The following is a 12,284-nucleotide window of genomic DNA, read 5'->3' on the forward strand; positions in this document are numbered from 1 at the left end:
ACCTGGATTGAGAGTCACTCTTAAAATAAGAAGAAATCCTAAATCCTAAGAGAGAGAGAGAGAGAAGATCTCCCTCTCAACTAAATCTAAATCATTGAAAAGTAAAAATATGCTAGCTCTCTTTGAATGGGTGCATTCCCACACTTTATAACCTCTGGTCTATGCTATCTGTACTTGGATATGGGCCAAAAAGGGCTTCAGAAATCGCTGGGGGCGCATTCTGTAAATTCTGATACGTGGCCTCTGTCACGCGTCCGAGTGGGTCACGCGGTCGCGTCATTCGGAGCTTTTCCTTGCCACGCGGTCGCGTCAGTCATGCGACCGCGTCATGTGCGTTCTGCTTAAGGCGCGCGGTCGCGTCAGTCATGCGGCCGCGTCGCTGCTGATTTGTGCTTGGCACGCGATCGCGTCATCTATGCGATCGCGTGGATACCAGTTTCCTTAAAGCTCCGTTTTGCTTTCTCCTTCCAATTTAGTATGTTTCCTTTTCCATCCTTTAAGTCATTCTGCCTTAGAAAATCTGAAACTACTCAACACACTAATCACGGCATCGAATGGAAATAAAGGTAATTAAATTAATTAATTTTTAAAGCTTAGGAAACATGTTTGTCACAATATGACATAATAAGGAAGGGAAAGTAAAACCATGCAATTAATGTGAATAAGCAGGTGAAGGATTGTATAAATCACTCAAATTAGGCACAAAAGAACTCATGAAATATGGGTTTATCAGGTAGTCAGGAAGATGGAGTGGCCGATTGGTAGTTTGGTGTCTCTGAGGGTGCATGAGAGATTGGGACTTGGGAGTGAATGGTTGCTGGTTGCAACGCCGTGAACTCGTGAAGTGCAAGATTAAGGTTAGGTTAGGGTGAATTGAATTCCTGAAAAGCTAAAAGTAACGAATATATCTCTAATCCGATCAGTCTGCGGATCAGATTATATCCGTAAATTTTAGATTGGATACAAGTATTCACCGCGGATCTGCAGATATGATTCGATCCATGAACACCCCTAAATATATTTATTTAGCTAAGTATATTTATTTAATTTAACTAATATTTTTATTTAAATTAAATAAAAAAAATGTCTAAATATATTAACACATACTTTAACTACTTATATCTTTTTATTCTAAGTATTTTAACAAAACTTCTAATTATAACTCAAAATATCTAACACGTTGGCTAACTTAATAAAGTCTAAATATATAAACTAATTAATTACTCAAAACAAAAGAGAAAACAAAAACAAAAACTAACTTCGAAATCCAGTGGTTCGGCAATGTGCTACGTCGCATTTAGTCAGTTAATGTTTTCATCGCACATATATTGTGGGAAGGGGGTTTTTACTTCAAATACTCAAACTAAAGATGTTAAAAATTAACTAAATTTTAAAAAATACTTAAAATAAATGAAGATCTCGGCGTCAACCATTATATATAGGCATATGAGGGTATTGTGATCTCATTTATCATTATGATCGTAACTCGAGTACTGTGACCCATTTTTGATTGTATCTCGGGTACTCAGTACCTGTTTAGCCATCTGTGTCGCATCCCGAGTATATCCGGTAATCGTGTGTCATATCTCGGGTGTTTAGTCGTCGAGATATGCTCATAACTACGTTTGAGTCACAGTGAGATGTGGTATATTGTGCATTTTCGTAAATGCGATGTGCTTTATGGATTTCAGTAAATAATATAATTATTTAATTTAAATAAAAAAATTTAAATATAAAAATATTATAAAACTATGCAAAGAGACTGCAATAAAAGTAGAGGTACAATGCATAGTTATCAGAACTAGACCGGATCGACCGGTTCGATTGAAAAACCGATAAAGTGGTAGTCTAGCCAGTTCCATTATTAAATTAGACCGTATTTATAAATGAACCGATCAACAGTGGTCAAATCCGTTGAAAACTGGCCGATTCGCGCTTGAGACCACACTAGACCCGCATAGTGCATAACACACCTCACCCTTGCCACTGCGCCATCTTGTATCTCATTATTCATTAATGTATGTTACAAAAAAGATATATATAATAAATCATGAATGAATTTTTATTTTTTTTATCCTTCTAAGCATGGATTGACTTGGATACCAAACAAGTAATACACATGATATACAAACATATTGATATATTGATATTTATCGTGTTATTTTTTTTGTTCATTTAAATTAAAAAATATTTTATACTAATGGCTAATTTATTATCTCTTTTTATACTATAAATTATATCTAAAAATTGATATTTGATTGTTATTAATATATTTTTAAAAATATTCATTTAACTTTTAATTTTTAATTTTATTTTTATAATTTTATATTTTTATTTAATTATGACCGAATCAAATAGATAAATCAATAACTTACCGGTTAATCCAAGAACCAGTATGACCGGATCAATTACTAGTTCAGTTACGATAACTAACAGCGATGGATTGGAGGATTGTGGGTGCCAGCTCAGCAAGATGTCGGTTCTCCTTCTCTAGGCACTCTTCTCTCTCCCAATCATCACTGCGTCACTCTCTTAGTCTTAGGGTTTTCCAACCTTCAATGACTTTTCCTTTCTTCTCCGTTCACACATCAACGTGTCCTTCTCCAACCATCTTTGACTCTGGTACGTTGATTTTTTTTTCCTTTATTTATTTATACGATCATGATAATGTTAATGGTGTATCAGTTTTTCATTTCATTTCATCGCATCTTTTTCACCTTGCATTTCTCCTTGATTCTTGTCTGTAATGCTTAGATAGCTACATTCCTCATTTGTTTTTGAGGATGTTAGATCTTGCCCTTTCTTTCTTGTTTTTAATTTTGTTACTTAAAATTTCATGATTTCTACACATTTGAAGATTGCAATCGATGGTGTTTGTTTGCTTCTTAGGAACCAAATATAGTCATATTAATATAATTTTAAACCTGGATGAGGAGGGAAAAGATGTTGAATCTGAGGGAATTCCAAGAGCCATTTCTTGCATATATAATATTCTTGTGAAGCTATTTGCTTGGAATCTGGTGATAGTACAATAAGCTTGCGGGGTATGTGTAGTATACGAAATGGAGATAACTACCAATTTCAGTCCCAAAATCAAGACTTTGGCAATTTAGTTTAAGATAGATGTCAACGCCCTTATAAATTAGTCTCCAAATGATTAGTATACTTACAAATTAGCTTCTATAGAAAGATCAATATGATCAGGAGATAGTTCTTAAAGTGTCATGTCAATACTAACAAAGCTCAATAGGAATAACATAATTGATCAGTTGAGTACCACAGACTAAGATATATCTTTTATGGACTGATTTGTTAGTGTTTTCTCTTTTAGATGATTACACTTTATGATGATTATGGCTGATGTTTCATGTAAATTGTGACTGGTAAATCTCCTTTAGTTTCCTCTGGAGTTGTTTTGACTTTTAAAGGGGAAACATATCATACTCTGGATATCTTCTAAGTTTGCTTCTAAAATATATATTCATACACACCCTCTGCTCCCGTTTTTCTTTGACCCTTACTACTTTTCAGTTAGGATGTCCATTTAGTACCCTTTCACCATTGTTCTTGCTTCTTAAATGTGGGAGAATCCTATGTGGAAGATTTATATCATTAAGTTCTTGGAATAAATGATACATAAATGACCTCTGTTTTGTAAGTGCTGGACCAGTTTCCTAGTAAACAATACAAAATATTATAGGCTTGAAAGTTGTAACAAATTCCAACTTAAATTATTTATCTAGGGAGGTTGGAGTTTATTCTGTTGGTTTTTCTGCTGGGTTACATAGTATAGAGGTTGAATGAATAAAATCGTAGAGGCTGCCTTCATTTATTCAGCTTGTGTTCCCTTGCCCATGTGCTTTTGAGCGAATGGTATCAGGATTGAGAATTATATAGATCATTGATAAACTTGAATAGATGTATCTTAAATAATATAAATCATTGGTGCTTTATCTGTGTACATAGTGAGTACAGAGACTAATAGAGACAATTAACATAGTGACGTCTGCTCATTCCTGTTTATTTGGTATGGAAAGAAGATATGTAGATAGTTTAGTGGTTACTGTATACTATTTAAATGCCTGAGCCTGAGCCCTATACTGATATACTGATATCAAACTTTTTTGCCTTTCTTTCTTTTTTTCTTTCTTTTTTTCGGCTGCTTTATATTAGCATCATGCTGTCATAACAGTTAAAGATTGCCCTTTACTGCAAAGGAGCATTGGAGTTGGTCTATTGCGGAATTGCAGCTATTGAGAATAAACTAGAGGATGTCAAGCAGCAGGAACACTCATTGGTGTTACAGTTGCAGGAGGCCAATTCGACTGGGATGGCGAGATGCGGTTTGCCCTAGCTGTAATGAGGGATTTATTCAGGAACTTAATGATATGGTGCATGTTAACCCTCTGGAATTCTTTGGACTAGATAACAATGAAGAGCATGACCAAAGATTTGGACTTATGGAAACTTTCTCTTCCTTTATGCGGCAGCAAATGGCAGACAGAAGTCATAGCCATGATATCAGGGCACAATCGGAATCTATTTCGGAACAAGGGGCAGGTTTTGCTCCTTTGTTGATATTTGGTGGTCAAATTCCTTTTAGATTATCTGGACATGGTGGTTTTGAGGCTCTCTTTAATGGGACTCCAGGTATTGGTCTTACACGAGGCAACACAGGTGATTATTTTATTGGTCCTGGACTTGAAGAACTGTTTGAACAGCTCTCAGCTAATACTCGCCAAGGGCCTCCGCCTGCATCCAGATCCTCTATAGATGCAATGCCTACTATCAAAGTTACACAGAGGCATCTTCGTTCGGATTCACATTGTCCGGTGTGCAAAGATAAATTTGAGGTAGGGACTGAAGCAAGACAAATGCCATGTAACCATATGTACCACTCAGATTGTATTGTTCCATGGTTGGTCCAGCATAACTCCTGCCCTGTTTGCCGTCAAGAATTGCCACCACAAGGATTGAGTGGTAACCAAGGCTTGAATGGCCGAAGTAGAGGTAACTTTAGTGGCAGCAGTAGTGGTAGGAGTGGTAGGGAGAACCAGGGAAGGCGAAATCCGTTTTCATTTTTGTGGCGTTTCCGCAGTTCTAATTCTAGCAGCAATGATAGAGCAACCCGAAGCAGCTCACCAACACCATCATTCCCCGATAGTAGTCATCACACGGAGTATTCTGGGTGGCCATTTGAATGACTTTAATGCGTGTAAAATTTTTATTTCATTTCTTTTATTTTTCTATTGAAAATGTATGGACTGGTTCTGATTGCTTGGAGTGGAGTGACATGAAATGAAGTGTGAACTTGTAACTTTATTGTAAAATGGCCAAGAAGAAAACTCCATTTTCGTTTCAAAATCATACTAATATAATGTTCTATGGGAGTAAGGTGTTTTTTTTTTTCTTTGGTGAGTTTGGTCAAATAAGGTTTTTGTTTTTCAAAAAATAATAATAGAGCAATGCTATATGGTTAGTAAATATTATCATTTTTTGTCAGTATTTAGTCAGCAATAATTTATACGTATATTTATAATTTTGTACACAAGTATGTAATTTGTACCTATATTTACTAGAGTTTTGTATAGATAAATCAATACAGTTTGTATCCATAAATCAATATAATTTGTATGCACGTTTTTAGAATTTGTACACATGAATTAGTAAAATAACAATTTAGTGTTTGTGTTGGTCAAATAATAGCTAAAAATACTAAAAGAGTTTCTCATAATAATAAGGGTTAAGTACGATTTTGGTCCCTAAGGTAGGGGCTGAAAATGTTTTTCGTCTCTGGCCTTTTTTATGCTACAAAATGATCCCAAAGGTTTAACTTAGTTTTAAAATCGTTTTTTTTTATCAAAAAATTAATTTTTATTACCAAATTACCCCTAACTAAACAAATTAAAAAAAAAGAAAACAAAGGGGAAGGGGAAGGGGGAGGTAATGCCAGCGAAACCACCGAAACCACTGTCCACCACCGCTACAGCTCCTCTCCGTCATTGCACCAGTACAACTGCAGTTCGCTGGCATTACCGCTGGCTTGGATTCGCGTCATTGCGAGTAGAAAAAGAGAGAAAGAGAAGCGGAGAGAAAGAGAAGAGAAGCACAGAGGTGCTGATCAACCGCGTCCAACCACGCCCTGCCGTCGTCCTCATCGCGAACCGCCGTCGTCGGTCGCCATCGAGCCCTATCCCGTCAACGCTGCTGGAGTGAGGTCCCGTCGCCATCGAGCCCTTTTGTTGCTTCTGCTTTTCTACTTCTGCTTTCTGCCTTCTGCTTCTACTTCTACTTCTATTTTTGCTTTTGGTGTTGCTATTGTTGATTCACCATTGTTGATTCACCCTTCACAATTGTTGTTGTTTTATTATTGGTGATACTGCTTCTGATTATAGTAATTCTGTATCTGAGTTTTGTTAATGAAAGAGGAAGAATTTAGTTCTGAGTTTTGTTATTCTGAGTTTTGACGACGATGATGATGATTTTTTTGTTTTCTGAGTTCTGAGTTCTGCATCTGGGTTCTTGTTTTTCTTGGTTCTTGACGATGATGATGATGATTTTCTGATATTTCTTCTGATGATGATGTTTTTGGGTTCTTCTTCTCTTCATCTGAGTTTTTGTTATTGTTGTTCTTATCATTTCATTATCTTCTGGGTTCTTGCTTTTGTTGTTGTCCTTCTGCTGATTCCATTATCCAATTGTTGTTGTTGTTGTTGTGCTTCTGGTTGTTTGTTTTATTGGTGTCGCTTCTGCTTCTGTTCCAACGTCTGGTTCAGCTTCAACTTCTGGTTCTGCGTTAGTTGATTTTGGGGAAGAAGGGGAAGGGCATTTTCGTTCGAAGGACGATTTTAAAACTAAGTTAAACTTTTTGGAACATTTTGTAGCAAAAAAAAAAGCTGGGGGCGAAAAAAATTTTTAGCCCCTACTTTAGAGACCAAAATCGTACTTAACTCATAATAATAATGGAAAGAACGGGTAGGTGTTTTTTAAAAGATTTCATACATGTATCAAGTTAGGAAGAGGAGGAATTTTCTTAAGAAATTTTTTTACCTTGCAACAATATAATGGTGTTTTATGGAGAAAAAATTGTTTAATGTTTGGAAGTTGCGAAATTTGTTTGTGAAAGTGGATAATTTTTTTTTTTTAAATTAAGAACAAAAAATTACAAAAAAAAACTTCGTGATGTCTTACATTTGCCTTTCGTATATTGTTGAATGATATCATCAGTACACACTTTCATAATTCAATAAATGTATTAACTTGTCATACGAAAACTATAAAATCTCAATTGAATTATGCAATTAACATATAAAAATAATGGAAATACTGTGTGATGAAGTGTTTTTAGTAATCGAGTTCAACTAAGTTTTGTTATACTTATTATACTATATATGAAGTGACCTATCTTTTTTTTCATCTTCTCTTTCTTTCTTCTATATTTCTTCTTGCATGTCTTTACTGCTTGTATTTTTTTAATAATGGTAACAAAATTTATAACAAACAAGAAAGAAAGAAGAGAAACAAAAAAAAAATTGAAAAACACAGAAAAAGAAATGCATAAGAAAAAAATACAAAAATTTATTGGTGATAGTATAAAAATTTTGTGATAATAAACAAAGAAATATTTTTGAAGGTAAACACAACTTTTTGAATATAAACATGGGAAGAAAACAAATAAGTTTATTAATGTTAAATATAGAAATTTTGTGATGATAAAAATATAATTTTATTTTTAAATAAACAATTTTTTTAAGAGAAGCATAGGAAGAAAATACAGAAATTTATTGATGATAAACACATAAATTTGTTATGATAAACACAATTTTTTTTTAAAAAAACTAAACACAATTTTTTAAAAAGAAACACAGAAATTTATTGACGGTAAATACAAATTTTGTGAGGGAAAACACACAAAATTTTTAACAAACTTTTTAAAGAGAAGCATAGGGGAAAAAAAAAGTAGAAATTCAACTTGAATAACACATAAAACTTTGCTCTTCTATTCATGTTACATTTCTATATTATTCAATTAAAATTTTCTAGGTTTTCAACAAAAATTTAAGCGGTTTCCTTTTCTTCATTCAATTAAAAGATATGCATAATTTAAAACAATTTTGGTATTACTCAACTTATATTTGTGTTAATCATCTAAAATTTCAGTAATCCTGAGCAAAAGTTTTTGGCTTATTCTTCTATATAATTCAACTTAAAAAATCTGAATACTTGAAAATAATTTATGTGTTCTTTTTTTATGGCATTTCTTTGTTATGCTTATGTTCAATTGAATTTAAAAACCGATTTGTTGAAATGAAATAACTCATTTCTTTAATAGAAACATATATAGACATGGGAAATTATTTTATATCAATAATAAAACATAAAAAAGAAAAGAATGAGAAGAAACATATTGAATAAGAAAAATAGAAGCCGGAGAAAGAAAAAGAACGAGGAAAAGTGCGTGATTTTACGCATATATTTGTGTGGGTGGTTTTTGTGAAATTGGTAAAATTACACGAGCAAGGGATTGGAATCATGCCTCTAAAATTTTTTAAATTTAAATTAAGAACTTAAAAACCTTTTTTAAATCTTGAAACTTGTATCCTTAAAAAAATGCTAGAGTGTGAGTTCAAAAAATTTATTAGGTTCTTTAAAATACATATCAAGAAAAACGCTTAATATCCTCAGATATTTTGTTGGATTTAGCGTTATACATTAGCGGCGACTTTTTTATTGTATTTATTAGTGGTTGAGACAATAAATTTGTCAAGTCAAAGTATTACCAACGGATTTTTGTTTTTGACGGTAAATTTACTGATAATAATTGGAAAAAAAAAAGGCGTGAAAATTAAGGTCGGATTTACTAGCAAAAATTAGGGTCGGATATACCAGCGCGAAATTAGGCGATGATAAATCCAACAGTAAGGTTGCCCTAAATTTAAAGCGCGTAGCCCTCCTCTCTCACTTTTGAATCCTCTTCTCTACCCAGCACTCTCTTCTCTCTTTCTCCCCTGTAACTACCAGTAGTAGCCCCTCCGGCCAACCTCTGCCAGTGCCATCCCCTTCCAATCTCCTCCAACAACTGCGTTGACTCGGCTAGATCTCATTTCGCTGTATGAAATGGAGCTGCTCCCTCTGTCACTGCCGTGGGTGTCGCTATTGCTGTTGCTCCTTCTATCGTCGGAGCTGCACCTCTCTTCCCTCCTTTAGATAGGTTGCTCTCATCCTTTTTCTATTTCACCCCCTTTTTTATTTGTCTACTTGTTAATTTTTAATATTTAAAAAACTTATGAACAAATTTTAAATATTTGAATTAGAATACATTATCATTTCTAATACAAAATTTTCGAACATAATGGTTGTTTTATTGGATATGCAATCTAATGTATTGATGAGCTTAATTAATTAATTAAGACCATGAATATTTTTAAATATTTGAATTAGAATACATTATCATTTCTAATACAAAATTTTTGAACATAATGGTTGTTTTATTGGATATGCAATCTAATGTATTGACGAGCTTAATTAATTAATTAAGACCATGAATATATGACTGTTTATATAATGTAGCTAGGTGACTTATGCATAACAATGATTAGAATTTTAAAATGTTACTAGAGGGAACAATAAGAAGTGAAAATGAGAGGAGGAATCATATTTCCTTCGTACACGTAGAACTTGGAGGCTGCGGCCCAGCAATCTCAGTAGAGTGGGGAGGATGGCAAGAACTCCTCTGCTTCCATCATCCATCCTTATGTGGTGTGATGCCAGACCGTATCCGAGTTGTACAAGAATTGTGTCTACGGGTTGGGGTCATTTTTTTTCAACAACTTACGCACCTCCACCTTGAGGGCTTCGTCCACCCCAGCCACTAGCCTTACCAATCCCGAGGATGTCGATTTACAGGAGCAGGTTCACATCCTTACCCAGAGCCTTCAAGACCCAGGTCATCAGTTGCATCTAACTGAGGAGGGGTATAACAAGGTCCTCACATGCATGGCAGAGAGGCATACACTACAAGAAAAGAATTGAGTATCGTCGAATTTATCGTCGGATTTAACGTTGCGTGTTACCATCGGATTTGCTATTCCACGGTAAAGTCGATGGTAATAATTGGAGGAAAAATGGAAAACTTGAAGCAGATTAGTAACCATCAGATTTACTGGGGGATAAATCCAACGGTAACTCAATTTAGTGTGACACAGCATTTTGGTCACCCCCAAAACATTACATCAGATTTATCCGCCAGTAAATCTGACGGTAACTAGCCCTAAAATTCAAAGCTCTTGAAGCCTTTCCCCCTTCATTTTGAATCCCCCTCTCTCTCTACCCTCTTTTCTCCTCTCTCTCTCTCTCTCTAATCCTCTACCCGCCGAAACCAGTCCCTTTTTTCATTTTCTCCCCTTCGCAACCCAGTGTCAGCCGCAAAAACCTTCTCTCCCTCTCTGCTTGTCTCGCCGTCAGAGCTTCCTCGAGCACCGCCGCGGCGCTCCATCAGTAGTGGCTGTTGCTGCCACTGCATCTCCCTCCCCTGAGTTATTCTTACTCTGTTCGAAGCTCAGGTTCCATGATCACTCTTTTTCTCTGTTTAAGTTATTTTAGGATTTAGCTATATGTTAATTTCTAGTTAGTAAGTGGAATTATTATTATTTTCTGTTGGTTAGATGATTTAAATTAGGATTAGGATTTTTTTATTAGAATTGTTGTTAGTTTTTATATAGTTCAACATGCTGTTGTGTTCCTTGAATTTGGATTTTAATTTGTTTGGATAAGACTGATTGATTTCCTGCTGAATTTCAGTAATGTATTGCTGCTTGTTGTGTCATTGATGTTGATTTGTGTGAATTGATGTTGAAGGAGTACTTAGTTGTGCTATTTTTTTGTTGTTTGATGCTTTTTCACACAAAGTGCTCGATTATATGCCTCTATGTCTAATTTGTGTTTTAGTTGATAATTAGTATTATGCTCGAGTTAGATTTAATTTTTAGTTTTATCTAGAGGATTTAAGTTGTTAAGATAGGTTAGATTTAAAGTATTAGGTTGTACTCATTTACTATGTCAATGTAACTGCATTATCTTTAGGATTATTCTAATTCATATATATAGTTATTGAAGAAATAATTTATTTTAAGGCAATAATTAACACTCATTTTTTAAATCTCAGTGAAATTTAACTTAATTCCATATATTTTCAAATAAATGTATAATGTTTAACGTTACATATAATAACATTTTTTGAGATTAAATATCAATATATATGATGCCCTTATAAATGTATACAATAGTATAAACACATTAATATATTCTGCTAGAAATGTTGTGAATTTAGTTGAGTTTTGATTGATGTTGTAGATTGAGTTTAGTTGGATTTGTGGAAACTGTAAAGGTGGATATATGTCCAAATTTAGGGGACGTTATGTCAAAATCTTTTGGAAATAATATAAATGTTGAAGGATTTGTGTTGTATATATGATGATTAGTTTTAATTGGTATTCTATTTGTAGACATGACGACAGGTAGCAAAGGTGTCATGAGTCGGTCTTGTAGTCGTGGTAGAGGGAGGGTTTCCACTGGTAACCCAGGGACTTCTCAGTCATCGCCCTCTACCCCGACTACCCCGTTAACCTCTGTGAAGTCACAGGCGGGTCCACCGAACAAGCAGTTCATCATGGTTTTGAACCCTAACTACGTGGCTCCTTCTGCTATGCCCCTTCTAACTTCAGCGACAGAGACCGCGGTGGGTGATTCTTCTAATGCGTCCCAGCTAAATGCCCCTCCACCACCGCTCGTCATATAGTGAGGATTTGGCCTAATGCTATGTAGGCGTGAGTACTATTTTAATGTATTTTATTTAGAATCTTGATAAACCACTATTTCATGATTTATCTTGTGCTCAATTGAGTGATTTTTATCAACTCTTTACCCACTTATTCATACTATTCGCATGTTTTACGTTTTCCTTCCTGATTTTGTGCTATGATTGAAAACATGCTTCTTTGGCCTTTAAAATTACTAAATTTAATCCTCTCTTATTATCATTCGATGCCGTGATATGTGTGTTAAGTGATTTCAGAGATTACAGGGTAGGAATAACTCAGAGGATGGAAAGGAAGCATGCAAAAGTGGAAGGAATACAAGAAGTTGAAGAAATTACTAAGCTGTCCAGCCTGACCTCTTCACACTCAAATGGTCATAACTTGAGCTACAAAGGTCCAAATGATGCGGTTCCAGTTGCGTTGGAAAGCTAACGTCCGGGGCTTCGATTTGATATATAATTTGCTATA

At 34.7% G+C, this 12,284-nt stretch overlaps 1 protein-coding gene across 2 annotated transcripts; it reads left to right on the top strand.

Moving 5' to 3' along the window:
* The first annotated feature begins 2,461 nt into the window (after positions 1–2,461).
* Positions 2,462–5,364, top strand: LOC112727570 (probable E3 ubiquitin-protein ligase RHC1A). Of its 2 annotated transcripts, none has more exons than XM_025777368.2 (2): positions 2,462–2,622; positions 4,174–5,364. In XM_025777368.2, the coding sequence occupies exon 2, from the start codon at positions 4,272–4,274 to the stop codon at positions 5,202–5,204; it is 933 nt and encodes a 310-aa protein (XP_025633153.1). In that variant the 5' UTR covers positions 2,462–2,622; positions 4,174–4,271; the 3' UTR covers positions 5,205–5,364. The 2 variants fall into 2 exon arrangements, with proteins under 2 accessions (XP_025633153.1, XP_025633154.1); XM_025777369.2 differs by lacking the exon at positions 2,462–2,622 and adding an exon at positions 2,673–3,044.
* The last annotated feature ends 6,920 nt before the right edge of the window (positions 5,365–12,284 follow it).

The sequence above is a fragment of the Arachis hypogaea genome, chromosome 12 (assembly GCF_003086295.3).
Source record: "Arachis hypogaea cultivar Tifrunner chromosome 12, arahy.Tifrunner.gnm2.J5K5, whole genome shotgun sequence".
Lineage (NCBI taxonomy): Eukaryota > Viridiplantae > Streptophyta > Magnoliopsida > Fabales > Fabaceae > Arachis > Arachis hypogaea.